This window comes from Haliotis cracherodii, unplaced genomic scaffold, assembly GCF_022045235.1.
Source record: "Haliotis cracherodii isolate W230 unplaced genomic scaffold, xgHalCrac1.p SCAF_5, whole genome shotgun sequence".
Taxonomy (NCBI): Eukaryota; Metazoa; Mollusca; class Gastropoda; order Lepetellida; family Haliotidae; genus Haliotis; species Haliotis cracherodii.
In genome coordinates this window covers 67,429,042-67,454,464 of record NW_027266308.1, presented here as the reverse complement: position 1 = coordinate 67,454,464, position 25,423 = coordinate 67,429,042, and the positions used below count along the sequence as shown (strand labels likewise).

Here is a 25,423-nt window from a genome sequence, read left to right as displayed (position 1 = left end):
CGGACAAACTAAACAAACATGGTATTCTGTTTCTACACTTGGAATGATACAAAATGGACAAAGTCACACTTTGGAATACCTAACTTTCTACCCTGTGATACCATAAGATCACTGCTCGACGTGCGAAACTGTGAGAGAATAATCCTAAATGCAGCAATTTTCACAACACTTCAATAATTTTCATATTCATTTGATAGCTTTATTGTTTTATACAAATATAATGAAGATAATTTGTCAAAAGATTCAAAGAGACACTGGTTATCAATATCAATACATCTTGTTCTAAAAGCGGATATAAATGAATGGATACAAGAAACTGATTGTCTATTCCAAATTTCACCATATCCAAAGGAAAACAACAGATTTTTAACTTTCAGTGCCCAGCAATCTTTACCCTTTTCTGCCCGGTCATACTGGTACACATACGTGTGATATAATATACTGTTTTCGTTCTGAGTTAATAAACGCAGCCAGTACTTAATAATTTTCAGATGTTGGTTTACTTTTAACGAGTATCTCCCAAGTTCAGCTCTTGCTACAATATTAGGAACAGTTCTTCTCAGTTTCAAAATAAGCTTGCAGAATTTATCATGAACATTTACAATATCTTTAGAGGGATGAAATCCACTTATCTCTGAGCCATATAATAATATGGGCAGTACTTTAACATCAAAAATACGAAGTAACATTTTCAGGGAAAGTTTGTGAAAATTGTACATATGTGATTGTAACAATAATATTACCTTCCAAGCTTGTTGGGATAATATCTTTTGAGTTTTATACCAGGAACCCGAGCTAGAAAATGTACTCCAAGATATTTATAACTGGGGACTATCTCAAGAGGGCTGCCATTAAGAAAAAACTTTTCATAGCTTTTAAGCCTACCTGCCTTACGAAAAATAATGATTTTACTCTTGGTAGAATTAACTCTTAAGAACCTTTACTGATAAATGATCTAGCTCAGATATTATCAGATGTAATAATTTCATTCTTTTTCCATGACTGGCACCATCTCGAAGCAGGGAAAATGAGTGCCAAAGTCTCCTAAAACTTTATGTGCATACTTTAACTACACCCATGTCGACTTGCCAGTTGATGTAGGAAAAGTCCTCATAATAGTTTTGACAGACCTGAGAGGTCGGTAATCAATGAACGACCTCCAGCACAGTCCTGTAGTGTCCTAGCTACTCTGGTGTAGTCGTACAGATCTGTACGCACTCTTGAGATCAGCCTTTGCGAGAAAGCTGCTAACTCTGTTTTCAACCTGTAACTTCTTCATCGTGGCCTCGAACACAACACACTCTTTCTCCAGTCAGCTTACCGTGGCTTTGTCCGACTTATACGGCGACAGCAAACCAGTTTGGGCGCCGATTTCCCCACGGATGACTGCTGGCGACAAAATCAGCATCAATCGCACTCTTCCTCAACGCATCCATTATGTCAGGCATCTGTGCCCTGTCTCCTTTCTCTTAGCGTTTGTTTGAGATTCCTCTGGCATCATTACTCCTCAAAGCCCTTAGCAGTTGGTAACAAAAACATTTTGCTAATTTGACTGCGGCCATATTGTTTCATTAAAATACGTAGAAAGTAAGCGCCATAGTCAAGGGCAAGGACACATTAGTGGTCAAAGGGGAACAAATCTTACTCCATGTGTCAAAATACATTTGTTTCTTTAAACCTATTGTTTCACAATGAATGACACACGTTTATGATAGGCTAATGGGGGGTATTTTTACATATTAACTATGCACAATGTGCATTTAACGTCTGCATTATTCTAACACCAAATCCGGGAACCTGCAGCAACAACCTTCGCGACTGAATTAACTGTAGGCCTATCACTTGCGAGAAGCTATTTTAGTATTGGTGCCACCATACTTCATCATCTTCCTCAACAGCGTCCACAACATCATGAACAAAGTCTGCCCTATCTCCGCCACCGTCACCAGACTCGCTCCCAGGAAGAAGCCCATCTGACCACCCAGACTGCCTGGAAGGAGAGAGCAGATTAAATGCTATAGTCCATCTGACCACCCAGGCTGCCTGGAAGGAGAGAGCAGATTAAATGCTTTTGGCCATCTGACCTCAGTTCTTGATAACTTAGTCAAAATGATGTTCATGACGACTTAGTCGGTACTCAGTGTTCAATAGGTTCATACTGACTTGTCCAGTAGGCTTTTCACACTGACTTAATCAGTAGACTGTTCATACCGGCTTACTCATTAGGCTGTTCATATTGACTTACTCAATAGGCTGTTACTACTGACTTACTCAGTAGGCTGTTCATACTGACGTACTCAATAGGCAGGCTGTACATACTGGCGTACTCAATAGGCTGTTCATACTGACTTACTCCGTAGGCTGTTCATACTGACTTACTCCGTAGGATGTTCATACTGACTAACTCAGTAGACTGTTCATACTGACTAACTCAGTAGACTGTTCATACTGCCCTACTCAGTAGGCTGTTCATACTGACATCCTCAGTAGGCTGTTCATACTGACTTACAAAATAGGCTGTTCATACTGACTTACTCCGTAGATTGTTCATACTGACTTACTAAATAGGCTGTTCATACTGACTTACTTAGAGGGCTTTTCATACTGACTCACTCAGTAGGCTGTTCAAACTGACTTACTCAGTAGGCTGTTCATACTGACTTACTAAGTAGGCTGTTCATACTGACTTACTAAGTAGGCTGTTCATACTGACGTACTCAATAGGCTGTTCATACTGCCCTACCCAGTAGACTGTTCATACTGCCCTACTCAGTAGACTGTTCATACTGCCCTACTCAGTAGGCTGTTCATACTGCCCTACTCAGTAGGCTGTTCATACTGCCCTACTCAGTAGACTGTTCATACTGCCCTACCCAGTAGACTGTTCATACTGCCCTACCCAGTAGACTGTTCATACTGCCCTACTCAGTAGACTGTTCATACTGCCCTACCCAGTAGACTGTTCATACTGCCCTACCCAGTAGACTGTTCATACTGCCCTACCCAGTAGACTGTTCATACTGCCCTACTCCGTAGATTGTTCATATTGACTTACTCAGTAGGCTGTTCAAACTGACTTACTCAGTAGGCTGTTCATACTGACATCCTCAGTAGGCTGTTCATACTGACTTACAAAATAGGCTGTTCATACTGACTTACTCCGTAGATTGTTCATACTGACTTACTAAATAGGCTGTTCATACTGACTTACTTAGAGGGCTTTTCATACTGACTCACTCAGTAGGCTGTTCAAACTGACTTACTCAGTAGGCTGTTCATACTGACTTACTAAGTAGGCTGTTCATACTGACTTACTAAGTAGGCTGTTCATACTGACGTACTCAATAGGCTGTTCATACTGCCCTACCCAGTAGACTGTTCATACTGCCCTACTCAGTAGACTGTTCATACTGCCCTACTCAGTAGGCTGTTCATACTGCCTTACTCAGTAGACTGTTCATACTGCCCTACCCAGTAGACTGTTCATACTGCCCTACTCAGTAGACTGTTCATACTGCCCTACTCAGTAGACTGTTCATACTGCCCTACCCAGTAGACTGTTCATACTGCCCTACTCAGTAGACTGTTCATACTGCCCTACTCAGTAGGCTGTTCATACTGCCTTACTCAGTAGACTGTTCATACTGCCCTACCCAGTAGACTGTTCATACTGCCCTACTCAGTAGACTGTTCATACTGCCCTACTCAGTAGACTGTTCATACTGCCCTACCCAGTAGACTGTTCATACTGCCCTACTCAGTAGACTGTTCATACTGCCCTACTCAGTAGACTGTTCATACTGCCCTACCCAGTAGACTGTTCATACTGCCCTACCCAGTAGACTGTTCATACTGCCCTACCCAGTAGACTGTTCATACTGCCCTACTCCGTAGATTGTTCATATTGACTTACTCAGTAGGCTGTTCAAACTGACTTACTCAGTAGGCTGTTCATACTGACATCCTCAGTAGGCTGTTCATACTGACTTACAAAATAGGCTGTTCATACTGACTTACTCCGTAGATTGTTCATACTGACTTACTAAATAGGCTGTTCATACTGACTTACTTAGAGGGCTTTTCATACTGACTCACTCAGTAGGCTGTTCAAACTGACTTACTCAGTAGGCTGTTCATACTGACTTACTAAGTAGGCTGTTCATACTGACTTACTAAGTAGGCTGTTCATACTGACGTACTCAATAGGCTGTTCATACTGCCCTACTCAGTAGACTGTTCATACTGCCCTACTCAGTAGACTGTTCATACTGACTTACTCAGTAGACTGTTCATACTGCCCTACCCAGTAGACTGTTCATACTGCCCTACCCAGTAGACTGTTCATACTGCCCTACCCAGTAGACTGTTCATACTGCCCTACTCCGTAGATTGTTCATATTGACTTACTCAGTAGGCTGTTCAAACTGACTTACTCAGTAGGCTGTTCAAACTGACTTACTCAGTAGGCTGCTCATACTGACTTACTAACTAGGCTGTTCATACTGACTTACTCAAAAGACTGCTCATACTGTTTTACTCGGTAGACTGTTCATACTGACTTACTCAGTAGGCATTTCATACTGACTTACTTAGTAGACTGTTCACACTGACTTACTCGATTGGCTGTTCAAACTGACTTACTCAGGAGGCTGTTGAAACTGACTTACTCATTGGGCTGCTCATATTGACTTAGTAGGTGACACACTAAGGCGACTTACTCTAAACACAGTTCGTGGTGACATACTTTAAGTGCAGTTCGTGGCGACTTACTCTGAACACAGTTCGTGGCAACTTACACTAAACACAGTTCGTGATGACTTGCTCTAAACACAGTTGGTTGCGACTTACTCTAAACACAGTTCGTGATGACTTACTCTGAACACTGTTTTGATTACTTACTCTAAACACAGGTCGTGGCGACTTTCTCTAGACACAGGTCGTGGTGACTTACTCTGAACACAGTTCGTGATGACTTACTCTGAGCACTGTTTTGATGACTTACTCTAAACACAGTTCGTGGCGACTTCCTCTAAACACAGGTCGTGGTGACTTACTCTGAACACTCATTGGCGACTTTCTCTAAACACAGGTCGTGGTGACTTACTCTAAACACAGTTCGTGATGACTTGCTCTAAACACAGTTGGTTGCGACTTACTCTAAACACAGTTCGTGATGACTTACTCTGAACACTGTTTTGATTACTTACTCTAAACACAGTTCGTGGCGACTTTCTCTAGACACAGGTCGTGGTGACTTATTCTGAACACAGTTCGTGATGACTTACTCTGAACACTGTTTTGATGACTTACTCTAAACACAGTTCGTGGCGACTTCCTCTAAACACATGTCGTGGTGACTTACTCTGAACACTCATAGGCGACTTTCTCTAAACACAGGTCGTGGTGACTTACTCTAAACACAGTTCGTGGCGACTTACACTAAACACAGTTCGTGGCAACTTACACTAAACACAGTACGTGGCGACTTGCTCTAAACACAGGTCGTGGTGACTTACTCTAAACACAGTTTGTGGTGACTTACTCTAAACATAGTTGATGGTGACTTGCTCTAAACACAGGTCGTGGTGACTTACTCTGAACACTGTTTTTGGCGACTTTCTCTAGACACAGGTCGTGGTGACTTACTCTAAACACAGTTTGTGGTGACTTACTCTAAACACAGGTCGTGGTGACTTACTCTAAACACAGGTCGTGGTGACTTACTCTAAACACAGTTTGTGGTGACTTACTCTAAACACAGGTCGTGGTGACTTACTCTAAACACAGGTCGTGGTGACTTACTCTAAACACAGGTCGTGGTGACTTACGCTTAACATAGTTGATGGTGACTTACTCAGTATGCCGTTGATGGTGACTTCTGGGAAGTACTCCACACGCTGGGTAATGAACCGGTCGTAGTATATCTTAACTAGTATTACATTCCTCCTGGAATTGAAACATGTTTTGCTCATAATTCCTCTATTTACGACAGCAAGTACATTTTATTTAAATATTAGTGTTAATATTTGTTTCCGAATTGAGACCGAAGTCTTGCGACGTTCATCGAGTTAAAAAAAATGATCTTAATGGAATCTGGTGGAAAATTAGGAAGCACATACATTGTAGATGTGTTTAGATCCCGAACCAAACCTAAGCGTGTTCCTGGTCCCATTGTGTTGAGGATTGTGTTTAACAGCTAAACGTGTTGAAAATGTTGAAAAGACCCGTATAGACTCTAAACGTGTTTAGATGAAACACACCGAATGTGTAATCCGTTTAGGATTCAAACTCATCCCAAAACATGTTTAGATCTAAACTTGTCTTCTATGGGTTCATTTTCTAAATACACACCGACATTGTTGAGGTGCTTCTCATCAAAAGTTGGAGTGAGTGAGTATGGTTTTACGCCGCTTTTAGCAATATTCCAGCAATATCACAGCAGGGGACACCAAAAATGGGCTTCACACATTGTATCCATGTCGGGAGTCGAACCCGGGTCTTCGGCGTGACGAGCGAACGCTTTAACCACCAGGCTACCCGACCGCCCCTCAAAAGTTAGATATGGATTTATAGTGCTAGTACAGTTAGCACATTTTTTCACATTTTTCGTTATAATTGATTGATAGCATTTCACATTTGATATAAGGGTAGCAGAGGTTTCATATTTTACGTAATTTTAAAATAGGGTTTCACATTGCATATACGGATAGCAAGGGTTTTATATTGCACATCCAGATAGGGTTTCACATTACATCTCATTTTATATCTATTTTGAAGTCGTTATAACCTTCCTCGTATATGTGCAACTGAAGTACTCTTGTGTGCTGACTACCTTATACATGTGCTTATCTGATATACGTGTTTATTACTTTATACATGTGCTTATCTGGTATAGCCTACATCGTACCCGTGCTTACCTTAAATAGTCAACGGTAACATTTGCATATCCCTGTTGACGTATCAGGTCGACTATGTAGTGACCTGCCGGCTCAGACGGATACCTGGCGAAGGATATTCCGGTATCGTACCGCACGTAGGAGCAGGGTTTCTGACAAGCTGTGAAGTCCTCACGTAGTGTTTGTTTCAAAAAATATCCTGTCAACATTTAAATATATGGAATATGTTGTTTGTAAACATATAGTTTATTTAATATACTGAACTGCAAAAGAAACGTCACCCCAAGTAACATTGCATGGAAAGCTGTCATTTAAATGTCTGGGTTATTTTTGTCAATGTTTCTAAAATTTAACATCACCTTATCCGGAAAAATAAAATTTGATAAGAAAAACACAAAGCATATGACAATTTAACCGATCGCTCAAACGCATCACGACAACGGCCATGGTAACATACAATGCGGTAACAATTCATGTGTTAACATACAATGCGGTAAGCAACCGTGTGTTAACATTAAATATGGTTACCAACCATGTGTTAACATACAAAGCAGTAACCAACGAAGTGTTAACCTTCAATGTGGTTACCAACCATCCCTTAACTTACAAAGCGGTAACCAAAGAAGTGTTAACCTTCAATGTGGTTACCAACCATCTCTTAACTTACAAAGCGGTAACCAACGAAGTGTTAACCTTCAATGTGGTTACCAACCATGTGTTAACATACAATGCAGTCACCAACCGTGCGTTAAAATACAATGCAGTAACCAATCATGTGTTAACATACAATGCAGTAACCAACCGTGTGTTAACATACAATGCAATAACTAACCGTGTGTTAACATACAATGCAGCAACTAACCGTGTGTTAACATACAATGCAGTAACCAACGAAGTGTTAACATACAATGCAGTAACCAACCGTGTGTTAACATACAATAGAGTAACCAACCGTGCGTTAACATACAATGCAGTAACCAATCATATGTTAACATGCAATGCAGTAACCAACCGTGTGTTAACATACAATGCAGTAACTAACCGTGTGTTAACATACAATGCAGTCACCAACCGTGTGTTAACATACTATGCAGTAACCAACCGTGTGTTAACATACAATGCAGTAACTAACAGTGTGTTTACATAAAATGCAGTAACCAACCGTGTGTTAACATACAATGCAGTAACTAACCGTGTGTTAACATACAATGCAGTAACTAACCGTGTGTTAACATACAATGCAGTAACCAACCGTGTGTTAACATACAATGCAGTAACTAACCGTGTGTTAACAAACAATGCAGTCACCAACCTTGTGTTAACGTGCAATGCAGTAACCAGACGTGTGTTAACATACAATGCAGTAACCAATCATGTGTTAACATACAATGCAGTAACCAGACGTGTGTTAACATACAATGAAGTAACCAACCATGTGTTAACATACAATGCAGTAACCAACCGTATGTTAACATACAATGCAGTAACCAGCCGTGTGTTAACGTACAATACAGTAACCAACCGTGTGTTAACATACAATGTGGTAACCAGACGCGTGTTAACCATAATGCAGTAACCAACCATGTGTTAACCATAATGCAGTAACCAACCATGTGTTAACCATAATGCAGTAACCAACCATGTGTTAACCATAATGCATTTACCAACCATGTGTTAACCATAATGCAGTAACCAACCACGTGTTAACCATAATGCAGTAACCAACCATGTGTTAACCATAATGCAGTAACTAACCATGTGTAAACCATAATGCAGTAACCAACCATGTGTTAACCATAATGCAGTAACCAACCACGTGTTAACCATAATGCAGTAACCAACCATGTGTTAACCATATTGCAGTAACCAACCATGTGTTAACATACAATGCTGGAACAATTCATGTGTTAAGATACAATGCGATAACCAGCCATGTATTAACATACAATGCAGTAACCAACCGCTTGTTAACATACAATGCGGTAAACAATCATGTGTTAACATGCATTAACCTATAATGGGTTAACGTACCTTAGTAAACATGCCACGCGTTAAGAAAACATATGTATACATACCATGGGTTAACATGCCTTGATGTCTAGCCTTACATAGTTTAACATATCATTGATAAACACACCCTGCGTTAACAACTATGTGTTAAACTATCACTGATAAACATCACATGTGTTAAGATACCATTTGTAAACATACCATGTGTTAATAACCGTGTGTTGTCCTATATAACCATGCGTTTACCTCGCACTGTGTTAATCTACTACAAGCTTCCCTACCAGGTGTCAACATCCCATCTGTTAACTTACCATGAGCAACAACGTAGCACTCCGAGAACTGCCGCATGGAACAATCTGGGTACTTCTCCTGGATCTCAACTGGAACATCAGGTGTGGTGTGAGTTTAAATTGAGTTTAATACATAGACGTGTCTGCCCCGTGTGTGAGTGGCTACTTACTTGTATTAGTCTTAGTCTAGCAGTTTGACAACGGATTACGTTAACTAAAGTGAATATACACCACATGGGATATAACTACACTGAACATACACCATGTAGGATATAACTACACTGAACATACACCATGTAGGATATAACTACATGGAACATACACCATGTAGGATATAACTACACTGAACATACACCATGTAGGATATAACTTCACTGAACATACACCATGTAGGATATAAGTACACTGAACATACACCATGTAGGAAATAACTTCACTGAACATACACCATGTAAGATATAACTACACTGAACATACACCATGTAGGATATAACTTCACTGAACATACACCATGTAGGATATAACTACACTGAACATACACCATGTTAGGATATAACTACATGGAACATACACCATGTAGGATATAACTACATGGAACATACACCACATGGGATATAACTACACTGAACATACACCATGTAGGATATAACTACATGGAACATACACCATGTAGGATATAATTACAGTGAACATACACCATATAGGATATAACTACATTGAACATACACCACATGGGATATAATTACAGTGAACATACACCATGTAGGATATAACTACATGGAACATACACCACATGGGATATAACTACACTGAACATACACCATGTAGGATATAACTACATGGAACATACACCACATGGGATATAACTACAGTGAACATACACCATGTAGGATATAATTACAGTGAACATACACCATGTAGGATATAACTTCACTGAACATACACCATGTAGGATATAACTACATGGAACATACACCACATGGGATTTAACTACACTGAACATACACCACATGGGATATAACTACAGTGAACATACACCATGTAGGATATAATTACAGTGAACATACACCATGTAGGATATAACTACAGTGAACATACACCATGTAGGCTATAACTTCACGGAACATACACCACATGGGATATAACTACATGGAACATACACCATGTAGGATATAACTACACTGAACATACACCATATAGGATATAACTACATGGATCATACACCATATAGGATATAACTACATGGATCATACACCATATAGGATATAACTACATGGAACATACACCATATATGATATAACTACAGTGAACATACACCATATAGGATATAAGTACAGTGAACATACACCATATAGGATATAACTACATTGAACATACACCACATGGGATATAACTACAGTGAACATACACCATGTAGGATATAATTACAGTGAACATACACGATGTAGGATATAACTACAGTGAACATACACCATGTAGGCTATAACTTCACGGAACATACACCACATGGGGTATAACTACAGGTAACATACATCATATAAGATATATCTACACGGAACATACTCCATGTAGGATATAACTACAATGAACATACACAATATAGGATATACCAACACTGAACATACACCATGTAGGATATAACTACACGGAACATACACCATGTTGGATAAAACTACACTGATGATAAACTTTGTACGATATACCAACACGGAACATACACCATGTAGGATATAACTACACGAAACATCCACCATTAGGATATTGAACATAGAACCCAACATGCTGGCATATATTTTGACATCTAAATGGACACCTGGTGCAACAGGATATTTAATTCAGAAGGCAGATTCCCTGTGTGAATACACTCCTGTTTTGTAGGGCATGTCTGCCAGAGAGAAGGTATTCAGGTGTATATGAAACGTACGTGGTTCAATTACGCTGGTGCAGTTACACGCTGTGGCAGCTTGTGTAGACGCCCACGCTCGCATGCATCCGTCGTAGCTGTAGGTGCTGTCTACGTCGACGCAGTAGGAGTCGCCATACGACTTGTAGGGGGCGGGCATGTACTTGTACTGCAAACACAGGTTTCCTCAAATGAATCATGAGACCATTCAGCAAACATTACTTTCCGTCTGACCCGTACATCCGGAAAAGACTATGTCTTCAGCAACCCATGCTTGCCGTAAAAGGCCACTTTACTTGGCGACAAACGGGATCGGGTGGTCAGGCTCGTTGACTTGGTTTATGCATGTCCTCGTATCCTAATGGCGTAGATTGATGCTCATGAAGTCAATCACTGGATTGACTGGTCAGACTCGATTATTGACAGACCGACGTCAAATAGCTAGAATATTGCTGAGTGCAGCGTTAAACAACAAACAAACAAACTTTCCGCCTTGTGGTTTTCGACCCTCAGACCATTCCTTCCTCCCGAAAGCAACATTCTAATAAAGGTATACATTTAAATTGTTAATATTTGGGTTCACTGTGTGGTATATAAGTATAATGAGACTCGAAGATACAACGTTAGGCATATTGGGAGTAGAAGATACAACGTTAAGCATAACGGGAGTGGAAGATACAACGTTAAGCATAACGGGAGTAGAAGATACAACGTTAAGCATAACCTGAGTGGTAGATACAACGTTAAGCATAACGGGAGTAGCAGATACAACGTTAAGCATAACGGGAGTAGCAGATACAACGTTAAGTATAACGGGAGTAGCAGATACAACGTTAAGTATAACGGGAGTAGCAGATACAACGTTAAGTATAACGGGAGTAGCAGATACAACGTTAAGTATAACGGGAGTAGAAGATACAATGTTAAGCATAACGGGAGTAGCAGATACAACGTTAAGTATAACGGGAGTAGCAGATACAACGTTAAGCATAACGGGAGTAGCAGATACAACGTTAAGTATAACGGGAGTAGCAGATACAACGTTAAGTATAACGGGAGTAGCAGATACAACGTTAAGTATAACGGGAGTAGCAGATACAACGTTAAGCATAACCTGAGTGGTAGATACAACGTTAAGCATAACGGGAGTAGAAGATACAACGTTAAGTATAACGGGAGTAGCAGATACAACGTTAAGTATAACGGGAGTAGCAGATACAACGTTAAGTATAACGGGAGTAGCAGATACAACGTTAAGTATAACGGGAGTAGAAGATACAACGTTAAGCATAACGGGAGTAGCAGATACAACGTTAAGCATAACGGGAGTAGCAGATACAACGTTAAGTATAACGGGAGTAGCAGATACAACGTTAAGCATAACGGGAGTAGCAGATACAACGTTAAGTATAACGGGAGTAGCAGATACAACGTTAAGTATAACGGGAGTAGCAGATACAACGTTAAGCATAACCTGAGTGGTAGATACAACGTTAAGCATAACGGGAGTAGAAGATACAACGTTAAGTATAACGGGAGTAGCAGATACAACGTTAAGTATAACGGGAGTAGCAGATACAACGTTAAGTATAACGGGAGTAGCAGATACAACGTTAAGTATAACGGGAGTAGAAGATACAACGTTAAGCATAACGGGAGTAGCAGATACAACGTTAAGCATAACGGGAGTAGCAGATACAACGTTAAGTATAACGGGAGTAGCAGATACAACGTTAAGTATAACGGGAGTAGCAGATACAACGTTAAGTATAACGGGAGTAGCAGATACAACGTTAAGTATAACGGGAGTAGAAGATACAACGTTAAGCATAACGGGAGTAGCAGATACAACGTTAAGCATAACGGGAGTAGCAGATACAACGTTAAGTATAACGGGAGTAGCAGATACAACGTTAAGTATAACGGGAGTAGCAGATACAACGTTAAGTATAACGGGAGTAGCAGATACAACGTTAAGTATAACGGGAGTAGAAGATACAACGTTAAGCATAACGGGAGTAGCAGATACAACGTTAAGTATAACGGGAGTAGCAGATACAACGTTAAGCATAACGGGAGTAGAAGATACAACGTTAAGCATAACGGGAGTAGCAGATACAACGTTAAGTATAACGGGAGTAGCAGATACAACGTTAAGTATAACGGGAGTAGCAGATACAACGTTAAGTATAACGGGAGTAGAAGATACAACGTTAAGCATAACGGGAGTAGCAGATACAACGTTAAGTATAACGGGAGTAGCAGATACAACGTTAAGCATAACGGGAGTAGCAGATACAACGTTAAGCATAACGGGAGTAGCAGATACAACGTTAAGTATAACGGGAGTAGCAGATACAACGTTAAGTATAACGGGAGTAGAAGATACAACGTTAAGCATAACGGGAGTAGCAGATACAACGTTAAGCATAACGGGAGTAGCAGATACAACGTTAAGTATAACGGGAGTAGCAGATACAACGTTAAGTATAACGGGAGTAGAAGATACAACGTTAAGCATAACGGGAGTAGCAGATACAACGTTAAGTATAACGGGAGTAGAAGATACAACGTTAAGTATAACGGGAGTAGCAGATACAACGTTAAGCATAACGGGAGTAGCAGATACAACGTTAAGTATAACGGAATTGGAAGATACAACGTTAAGCATAACGGGAGTAGAAGATACAACGTTAAGTATAACGGGAGTAGCAGATACAACGTTAAGCATAACGGGAGTAGCAGATACAACGTTAAGTATAACGGGAGTAGAAGATACAACGTTAAGTATAACGGGAGTAGCAGATACAACGTTAAGCATAACGGGAGTAGCAGATACAACGTTAAGTATAACGGGAGTAGCAGATACAACGTTAAGCATAACGGGAGTAGCAGATACAACGTTAAGTATAACGGGAGTAGAAGATACAACGTTAAGTATAACGGGAGTAGCAGATACAACGTTAAGCATAACGGGAGTAGCAGATACAACGTTAAGTATAACGGGAGTAGCAGATACAACGTTAAGCATAACGGGAGTAGCAGATACAACGTTAAGTATAACGGGAGTAGAAGATACAACGTTAAGTATAACGGGAGTAGCAGATACAACGTTAAGCATAACGGGAGTAGCAGATACAACGTTAAGTATAACGGGAGTAGCAGATACAACGTTAAGCATAACGGGAGTAGCAGATACAACGTTAAGTATAACGGGAGTAGAAGATACAACGTTAAGTATAACGGGAGTAGCAGATACAACGTTAAGCATAACGGGAGTAGCAGATACAACGTTAAGTATAACGGGAGTAGCAGATACAACGTTAAGCATAACGGAATTGGAAGATACAACGTTAAGTATAACGGGAGTAGCAGATACAACGTTAAGCATAACGGAATTGGAAGATACAACGTTAAGTATAACGGGAGTAGCAGATACAACGTTAAGTATAACGGGAGTAGCAGATACAACGTTAAGTATAACGGGAGTAGCAGATACAACGTTAAGTATAACGGGAGTAGCAGATACAACGTTAAGTATAACGGGAGTAGCAGATACAACGTTAAGTATAACGGGAGTAGCAGATACAACGTTAAGTATAACGGGAGTAGCAGATACAACGTTAAGTATAACGGAATTGGAAGATACAACGTTAAGCATAACGGGAGTAGAAGATACAACGTTAAGCATAACGGGAGTAGAAGATACAACGTTAAGCATAACGGGAGTAGCAGATACAACGTTAAGTATAACGGGAGTAGCAGATACAACGTTAAGTATAACGGGAGTAGCAGATACAACGTTAAGTATAACGGGAGTAGCAGATACAACGTTAAGTATAACGGGAGTAGCAGATACAACGTTAAGCATAACGGGAGTAGCAGATACAACGTTAAGTATAACGGGAGTAGCAGATACAACGTTAAGTATAACGGGAGTAGCAGATACAACGTTAAGTATAACGGGAGTAGCAGATACAACGTTAAGTATAACGGGAGTAGCAGATACAACGTTAAGCATAACGGGAGTAGCAGATACAACGTTAAGCATAACGGGAGTAGCAGATACAACGTTAAGTATAACGGGAGTAGCAGATACAACGTTAAGTATAACGGGAGTAGCAGATACAACGTTAAGTATAACGGGAGTAGAAGATACAACGTTAAGTATAACGGGAGTAGCAGATACAACGTTAAGTATAACGGGAGTAGCAGATACAACGTTAAGCATAACGGGAGTAGCAGATACAACGTTAAGTATAACGGGAGTAGAATAACGGGAGTAACAACAAGTACCATCTTTTGACGTCTTTTGGAATGACGCGACCGGGGATCGAACCCCAGACCCCTGCTCTCTGTGCAGACGCTCTACTACGGGGATGGTTTTCAGGCAAACAGCACCCGTCAAAACAATCATAGAAATACATGTAAAAAGAGTGAGTGACCTTATGATGTGTAACAAATTTTATGACCTCAAGTTAAGCGGTAGCGGTATAACCTACACTACGCTCAAATGTTATAACACCTAGTGACTCGTTCAGGATTCATTATTGACAACATTAAAGGATGCACACTCATCAATCCCACCTTGGTTTGCCTGACGTCGATGAAGAACGAGCTACCAGGGGCCACCATGATGCCGCTCTCCAACGTCCTCGCATATTCCTTGGGCTCGTGCAGAAATATCTTTAACATTGAGACTTCCATTGTACTGATAGTCATAGTCGTGTACATGTATATTAGATAATAAGAAAACGTGTTTAACAAGCTCAAAGCAGGGGAGTACCTAACACAAGTTGTTTCACATTCATCTGACACAATTCGACTAGTCATCACAGTATGCACCATTCTCCCAAAACGCTGTATCCGCGCTTGCAAGAATTAACATTTTTGAGGTGGGGTATGTGTAAAGATTGTAAGTTAGTTTGTTTGTTTGTTTTTTTAACGCAACACTCAGCAATATTCCAGCTATATGATGGCGGTCTGTAAATAGTCGAGTCTGGACCAGGCGTAATGATGTGTGTGATTTGTCATCAGTGTTTTACAAAAACATTCTTTTAAAACAAATCTGCTAGTTCAAAATATACATTTAATTGATTTAACGACACTTGTCTTTCTGATAATTTTTTTGTGTGTCATTATTCAAACATTGTATTTATGAAATTTATTTCACTGACCACAAATAGAAATTTCACTGACCACAAATCATTGTCAAAATGGTAGTAGGTGTGAGGTAATTCAGTTCAGTTCACGTTAGTGCTTGGACATTGATGAGTCCAACGTACTGGTTCAGAAGACTTAGAGAGGTTTATCTGGCCATGTTGTCCAAGGGCGTAGGTTTGGTAGCCCTCGGATGGTAGCTCAGTGCACGGACTTGGTTATATAGGTCCGTGCTCAGGGTGATGACGGATGACAAAACTCAGGGGTGAAGTTTAAGACGACAGCAGCCATGTTTATTGTTGATGGTTTGGAATAAGTCGAAAAGGTACATGTTGATAATAACGTGACAGAACGCACACCGGGACCGAGTGGCCAATCTTCCCGGGTGGAGATTCGCTCTGTCATTTACCTTCTGGCTGTCTGACTGACCGACTAATATAGAAGATTTAACGTGCGCTTTCTGACTGTAGCGTATTTCGCACACGGGCCTGGCCAGACCATTTAGTGTATTCCGAAAAGAGTGAAAGTGGTGTGTGCAACCCAAGAGGGGGCTTTTAGGGATTGCTTAATTATATTGAATTTTTGGAATTTTTATATTTGGAATAAATGCCGAGGTGGGTGGAGGAGGGAACTAAGGGGGCTGGGTGAGGTGGGTGTTTGTATGTTTATTGGATTTTGGATTGGTAGATTAATTAGTTTTTAGATGCGCTTAATTAGGTCTGTTTTGATTAGGATTACGCCTAGGGCCTTGAAGTTTTCTAGTTTATTTTGAGGGTTTAGTATTTCATCTAGAGTAGGAACCTTATTTAGATTGAGGGTGGTTTCTAGTGTGGTTCTGTGTGTTTGGTAGTGGGTGCAGTGGATGAGTGCGTGTTCGGTGGTTTCGGGTTGTTTGCAGTGGGGGCAGTTGCCTGTGGTGTGTCTTTTAAGTTTTTTTAGGTGGTTATTTAGGTTAGTGTGTCCTGTTAGGAGTTTTGTAATTAATCTGTCAATTTTATTTGAGGGGTGTAGGATTTTAGGTTTGGCTAGTGGTTTTCTGAGCACTTTTTTGATTTGGCTATTTGAGTTTTGATATTTTTTGTTCGTTTACACTTTTAATTTCTGATTTTGAGATGGGTAGGTTTAGGCTTATTTCTGGTATTTTGAGAGATAATTTAGCTGCTTTATCGGCGCTTTCGTTGCCGTAAATTCCTACATGGGCGGGAATCCTCAAGAAGGTTATTTGTTTGTCTGCTTTTGTTAGGTCGTTGGAGCTTTTAAGTATTTGGTTTATTAATTTAGGTCGTTTTTTGGTATTTTTGTTTTGGAGGGCTTGTAGTCCACTTAGGGAGTTGGTGTCAAAATGATAGTAGGTGTGAGGTGATAAACTTCAGTTCACGTTAGTGCTTGGACATTGATGAGTCCAACGTACTGGTTCACAAGACTTAGAGAGGTTTATCTGGCCATGTTGTCCAAGGGCGTAGGTTTGGTAGCCCTCGGATGGTAGCTCAGGGTGATGACGGATGACAAAACTCAGGGGTGAAGTTTATGACGACAGCAGCCATGTTTATTGTTGATGGTTTGGAATAAGTAGAAAAGGTACATGTTCATAATAACGTGACAGAACGCACACCGGGACCGAGTGGCCAATCTTTCCGGGTGGAGACTCGCTGTCATTTACCTTCTGGCTGTCTCATGTCAGTCGGATTTTGTACAGCGAGGTATTACATAACATGTGCAAGGTCATTGTCCCACGTGTATGTATATACGTAAGAGCCGGCGACGTAAGGAGGTGTTAATTGAAATTGATAGATAGCGATAGAGATTAAGGGTCCTGCCCGGAGGGGCTTATGATAAGAGGGGATACGCCGAATGTTTGCTGAATATATTAAACAGACAAAGGGCATAGAATTTCGGTGCACTTGGAAACATGTTGAACCAGTTAGGTATTTAGATAAATGAAATGTTAAATAAGTATTGAAATGGTTTGCACTATTTTAAATAAAAGTATTGAAATGTTTTGCACTATAACAATACCATTGCGCCGGCCGTCAAGTCCCCTTCCATGATCGCTCCTTCATCCCCAATGTTGAGAAACATCTCCAGTCCTCCATTGCGGCCTTCAAACGTGGATTTAGCTACATCTGTAAGATTGGTGTTCGCCACGAAGCATTTCCCAACGTAGGCATTGACTGGCTTAAAAGTCATTTCTCCAGTACCTCGCCATCTCACAGCCGATATGAACTTAGACATATTTGTTGAATAGTGTTCATTTACATAGCTGAGCGTGAGTTGTTCTAGCTCACGTGATTTAGGATCTGACCAATTAACTGGTGGAAGATTGCCATAGATTGTGAAATTGAATAAGTAGTTCTTCAATGTCTGGGAGATGTTCTTTTCAAAGACATCTATATTGTTCATATTACAGACAGTTATTGCAGGAAATGGCATTTCTCGTTCCACGTTGATCTGAGTTTTAGATATTACCCTGTATTCGCAGAAGTCTTTGTAGGACTGGAAGAGTGTGAAGAGAAGACCTCCCAGCATCCCGAGGACCAGGAGTGTCCACAGTGCCCTGGAAGTAGAAAGGAGGTCATTTATAGAGCCGTAGCAAGAGAAGGAATACAGATCCATTTTAATGAGCCCGGTCAGCAGAAGGTAGAGGGGGAGCCATTGTACAGAGCCATGGCAACAGAAGAGGGAGAGATCCATTGTACAGAGCCCTAGCAACAGAATCAATGGAGATCCATTGTACAGAGCCCTAGAAACAAAATCAATGGAGATCCATTGTACAGAGCCATGACAACAGATGGGAGAGAGATCCATTGTACAGAGCCATGGCAACAGAAGAGTGGGAGATACATTGTACAGAGCCCTAGCGACAGAATCAATGGAGATCCATTGTACAGAGTCATGACAACAGAAGAGGGAGAGATCCACTGTACATAGCCCTAGCGACAGAATCAATGGAGATCCATTGTACAGAGCCCTAGCACCAGAAGAGGGAGAGATCCATTGTACAGAGCCCTAGCGACAGAATCAATGGAGATCCATTGTACAGAGCCATGCCAACAGATGAGAGAGAGATCCATTGTACAGAGCCCTAGCGACAGAATCAATGGAGATCCATTGTACAGAGCCATGCCAACAGATGAGAGAGAGATCAATTGTACATAGCCCTAGCGACAGAATCAATGGAGATCCATTGTACAGAGCCATGCCAACAGATGAGAGAGAGATCAATTGTACATAGCCCTAGCAACAGAATCAATGGAGATCCATTGTACAGAGTCATGACAACAGATGGGAGAGAGATCCATTGTACAGAGCCATGGCAACAGAATCAATGGAGGTCCATTGTACAGAGCCATGACAACAGATGGGAGAGAGATCCATTGTACAGAGCCATGGCAACAGAATCAATGGAGGTCCATTGTACAGAGCCATGGCAACAGCTGGGAGAGAGATACATTGTACAGAGCCCTAGCAACAGAATCAATGGAGGTCCATTGTACAGAGCCATGGCAACAGAAGAGGGAGAGATCCATTGTACAGAGCCCTAGCAACATAATCAATGGAGATCCACTGTACAGAGCCATGGTAACAAAAGAGGGAAATATCTATTGTACAGAACCCTAGCAACAGAATCAATGGAGGTCCATTGTACAGAGTCATGACAACAGATGGGAGAGAGATACATTGTACAGAGCTCTAGCAACAGAATCAATGGAGGTCCATTGTACAGAGCCATGACAACAGATGGGAGAAATCCATTGTACAGAGCCCTAATAACAGAATCAATGGAGATCAATTGTACAGAGCCATGACAACAGATGGGAGAGAGATCCATTGTACATAGCCCTAGCAACAGAATCAATGGAGATCCATTGTACAGAGTCATGACAACAGATGGGAGAGAGATCCATTGTACAGTGCCCTAGCAACAGAATCAATGGAAATCCATTGCACAGAGTCAAGGCAACAGAGGAGGGAGAGATAAATTTGTACAGAGCCCTAGAAAGAGAATCAATGGATATCCATTGTACAGAGCCATGGCAACAGAAGGGAAAGAGATCCATTGTACAGAGTCAAGACAACAGATGGGAGAGAGATCCATTGTACAGAGCCATGGCAACAGAAGAGGGAGATATCCGTTGTACAGAGTCCTAGCAACAGAATCAATGGAGATCCATTGTTCAGAGCCCTAGCAAGAGAATCAATGGAGATCCACTGTACAGTCATGACAACAGATGAGAGAGAGATCCATTGTACATAACCCTAGCAACAAAATCAATGGAGATCCATTGTACAGAGTCATGACAACAGATGGGAGAGAGATACATTGTACAGAGCCCTTGCAACAGAAGGGAGAGAGATACTTTGTACAGAGCCATGGCAACAGAAGGGAGAGAGATCCATTGTACAGAGCCCTAGCAAGAATATCAATGGAGATCGATTGTACAGAGTCATGACAACAGATGGGAGAGAGATCCATTGTACAGAGTCACGACAACAGATTGGAGAGAAATCCATTGTACATAGCCCTAGCAAGAGAATCAATGGAGATCCATTGTACAGAGTCATGACAACAGATGGGAGAGAGATACATTGTACAGAGTCATGGCAACAGAATCAATGGAGATCCATTGTACAGTCATGACAACAGATGGGAGAGAGATCCATTGTACACAGCCATGGCAACAGAATCAATGGAGATCCATTGTACAGAGTCATGACAACAGATGGGAGAGAGATCCGTTGTGCAGAGCCATGGCAACAGAATCAATGGAGATCCATTGTACAGAGTCATGACAACAGATGGGAGAGAGATCCATTGTACAGAGTCATGACAACAGATGGGAGAGAGATCCATTGTACAGAGCCATGGCAACAGAATTAATGGAGATCCATTGTACACAGTCATGACAACATATGGGAGAGAGATCCATTGTACAGAGTCATGACAACAGATGGGAGAGAGATCCATTGTACAGAGTCATGGCAACAGAAGGGAGAGAGATACTTTGTACAGAGCCATGGCAACAGAAGGGAGAGAGATCCATTGTACAGAGCCCTAGCAAGAATATCAATGGAGATCGATTGTACAGAGTCATGACAACAGATGGGAGAGAGATCCATTGTACAGAGTCACGACAACAGATTGGAGAGAAATCCATTGTACATAGCCCTAGCAAGAGAATCAATGGAGATCCATTGTACAGAGTCATGACAACAGATGGGAGAGAGATACATTGTACAGAGTCATGGCAACAGAATCAATGGAGATCCATTGTACAGTCATGACAACAGATGGGAGAGAGATCCATTGTACACAGCCATGGCAACAGAATCAATGGAGATCCATTGTACAGAGTCATGACAACAGATGGGAGAGAGATCCGTTGTGCAGAGCCATGGCAACAGAATCAATGGAGATCCATTGTACAGAGTCATGACAACAGATGGGAGAGAGATCCATTGTACAGAGTCATGACAACAGATGGGAGAGAGATCCATTGTACAGAGCCATGGCAACAGAATTAATGGAGATCCATTGTACACAGTCATGACAACATATGGGAGAGAGATCCATTGTACAGAGTCATGACAACAGATGGGAGAGAGATCCATTGTACAGAGCCATGGCAACAGAATCAATGGAGAGCCATTGTACAGAGTCATGACAACAGATGGGAGAGAGATACATTGTACAGAGCCATGGCAACAGAAGAGGGAGAGTTTCACTGAGTTGACTCCTAGACAGATGGATATATCCGGTGAAATATGGTATAGTGACATTGTAAAATGTACTTTTGCAACACAATTAAATATGGCATAGGGACATCGTGAAATGTGGTATTGCAACACAGGGAATCAATATCATATAGGTGCTACTTTCTGTGTTTACAATCATGTCGCCGCCTTTGTCTGCCCGTGATCGATCGGCGACACATTACTGGGATAATTGTTATCATTAACAACGCGTTGGTCTGACGTTGATTAATGGATGATTTGCATACTCGTATATGCAAGGGGTCGGCGTTTGGTTCTCGGTAGGAAGTGACAACTTGGAGGCGATGGCTTGCAGTATGTACAATTTTACTTTACATAGGTGGATATATATACAAAAAACACTATGTGCCAGGTCAGGTAGTGGCTGTTGTCTTGGTGCCCAGGAGCACCCAGCCTAACCGTTGCTAGGCTAAGGGTAAGACCTCTCTCTCTCTCTCTCTCTCTCTCTCTCTCTCTCTCTCTCTCTCTCTCTCTCTCTCTCTCTCTCTTGACCAGGGTCACGTGACATTTAGTAAGTCATATATATAAACAACAGTAATTCATCAGTGGCATACTTGCACATCTCGATCAGGATGGCTGACAGTCAATATACAATGAAATGTTGGTGAGGATTAACAACAGGGATTAGCGTCTTATAAATAATGACAATTAAGTTATGGAGACATATACATGTCATGGCTACAGGGTAATTAGCCTTTGGAATCAAATGCTCTTCAGACAATGGTTGTCTCAAATCAGTCGCTATGACATCATCATCAAAACATTGGTATAAGATGTATAACATTGACGTAACTGAGGCATAACTCAGTTTTGGTAACTTGGGAGATATAACTTGATAAACAGTTTTGTTATTTTGCCTATATGAAGTTGCACCACCTCTAATGTATATTAATGCGCATAGTCCAGGAAAACCTTTTGTGAGAGAAGGGAATAGGCTTTTCAACGATAGAGAATTAAGAATGGCATACAATAATACAGGCATCTTCCCGCGGTAATGGTGTTAACTGACTTTATAAAAAAATGGACTTTTTTTATAAAGTCAGTTAACATCTTTGCCGCGGTAAGATGTAATACAGAGTGAGTGAGTTGGTTTAACGAGGCTTTGAACAGCATTCCCGCCATATAATGTTGTGTCAGCTTGTAGTGGGAGGAAAGCGCGAAGTGGTGCATGTCTTAGACGTTTACCACTTTGGTTAAAACCCATGAACACGGCTGTGGTACTGACAAACATTGAAACATAATAGGGGCGAACCCGGTTTCGAACCCACTATCATACGTCTCTGGCGTGCCCAAGGGACGCAACTCTGCATAGTGAAAGCACGCCGTAGACGACTGGGCCACCCATGACCCTATTTTATAAAACGGTATCATGCTTCTGGGATGGTAAATATCATGTATTAGGCATAAGTACTATGTACTTAGCTTGCCAAGGCTCGCTAAATACAATGTTTATTGCTAAAACAGGACATATACCATCCCAAAATACACTCGTGAGATAACCTCTCTATATGTTTCAATGACGCAGACTGATGTAGAGTCGGCATAAATTTATATTTTCAGATAAATACATAATATCACCACGAAATGGGCAACATCATAATACCTGTGTACGGACCCTCGCTGGCTGTCTTCAGCGTTCTTACACCCATGCAAGGTGGTCTCCTGTAGAAAGCCCCGCCATACTTGGGAGACGTCGTTGTTAGTCATGCATGTTTTCTTTACTCTATCCTGGAGATCGCCCTCTTTCGGATTTGGTGGCAGCTGATCTCGACATGGGCACCTGCAGGTGTGACTATCCTCTTCCATACTTGGTGCCAGCAGATTGGAATCCTTTTTTGAAAGTGGTGCCAGAAGTCCATCAATCAGAAATACATGTCAGTCAATCATAATAACCATTAACTGTTCTTATTCCACGTCTCCACGCTTTGTTCAGATTCCATGTAAGGCGCATCTGGTAGTCCTGTGTTTTATGCACATCTAGTCCAGTGAACTTTAAACCGACACAGACTACATACGATAAGTCGTTGCCCTGATACGATCTGCGCAAACGCATTCGATGTTCAGGGGTCCGTTTCACAGAGCTATCTTTGCTCTAAGTGATCGGAACTACCATACTTTAACATAGACTTACGACTGTCGTTGTGCTGCGATCGCTTTTCGAACGGGGCCCAGAACTCCTCCAGTGACAGTCGCCATGTACACACCGTCTACTTGGCCACGTGTTAATGTCTATGAAAATAATAACCTTCAAAGTGGACAAGAGCGATGGTTAATTGTAAGTTAAGTATGACTACTGCTACTTTCCATTATTCTGAACAAACGGTCGATACTCGCGCCTAACGTGGAGAGTTATTGCACATGATGTATTAACGGCCATCTTCCATTAAGTGATTTGACAAATGCCAGTACAGCAGTTGGTGGTTTTCTGGAGTTGATTGCTTGGACGTTACCCGTTTGTACCACCAGATAACCCGCTCATAAAGGCACGGCAGTCAATCGGACCGCCCGCGAGATAGTTGATGACAGGATCGATGTGTGTACTGCATTATTGCTCGTACCTGCATTATTGGTTAAGCTTTCTGGACAAATGGATTGTCAAACAACTCATTTTGGGAAAGTTTGTACTGTAAAGGCAAGTTCCATTGTTCACGCAATTGATCAATATCTGCTGTGGACGCAACTGGGCTCAGATTCTCATAAAATGAAAACGAATTGAATGAAAGGCGAATTTGGACCCTTTGTATAAAATGGATTCTGTAGTCATTGTTAACTTAAACATCAGTTTCTGTTCAATTCTATCTAAAAGAGATCACTTTCAGTTTTGAAAATTAGATCTAAGGAACTAAGGAATAAAAATACAATGCCCTTTAAATGATTATTGTAATTATTATTTTATATTATTATTATAATCATTATAATTTAAATAACTACCGGTTGACCAGGCTGGGGTTTGAATTATTTCATTGTTAATATATTCCATCTGGAGCACATTTTGCACCAAAAAACTCCAACGACTGAAATCTGAAACAGCTTGTATCGTGCGCCACCAGTGGGGCTGGATACGCTCACCTTGCAGCGAACACCTGGTATCTTCACAATTGATATTGATTCATAAACACATGATTATGACATAGTCGGAATTGTACAAAATACTTTTAATAGTTTTCTTACGGTTATGGTGAAGTTTTTTGTCGCTTTTATTTAGAAACATGAAAAATTCCTTTATTCACAATATGTTGCGTGTGTGTGTGTGTGTGTGTGTGTGTGTGTGTGTGTGTGTGTGTGTTGTGTGTGTTCCGTGTTGGCTGTTCGCTGACTGATGAGAAACACATGTATAGTAAGCTATAGTTTCACAATGGGAGAAACACGTGTATATTGGGGTACTGGTGGGA

The 25,423-nt window shown here is 41.1% G+C and overlaps 1 protein-coding gene across 1 annotated transcript; it reads right to left on the bottom strand.

Annotated features, from left to right (window-relative positions):
- Positions 1-1,734: 1,734 nt before the first annotated feature.
- On the bottom strand, positions 1,735-23,993 carry LOC139444181 (acid-sensing ion channel 1-like). The gene is made up of 8 exons (XM_071225078.1): positions 23,635-23,993; positions 18,276-18,813; positions 15,687-15,785; positions 11,121-11,268; positions 9,218-9,286; positions 6,918-7,095; positions 5,855-5,946; positions 1,735-1,990 (listed from the first exon to the last, which is right to left on the bottom strand). The coding sequence occupies exons 1-8, from the start codon at positions 23,835-23,837 to the stop codon at positions 1,839-1,841; spliced, it is 1,479 nt and encodes a 492-aa protein (XP_071081179.1). The 5' UTR covers positions 23,838-23,993; the 3' UTR covers positions 1,735-1,838.
- Between the last annotated feature and the right edge of the window lie 1,430 nt (positions 23,994-25,423).

Excerpts from the sequence above, each read along its gene's own strand:
- LOC139444181 (XM_071225078.1), bottom strand. The coding sequence starts at position 23,837 with ATGGAAGAGGATAGTCACACCTGCAGGTGCCCATGTCGAGATCAGCTG. Across the intron at positions 18,814-23,634 it reads CAGCGAGGGTCCGTACACAG|GGCACTGTGGACACTCCTGG; the intron begins GTATTATGATGT and ends TTCTACTTCCAG. Across the intron at positions 9,287-11,120 it reads CACCAGCGTAATTGAACCAC|TTGAGATCCAGGAGAAGTAC; the intron begins GTACGTTTCATA and ends CTGATGTTCCAG.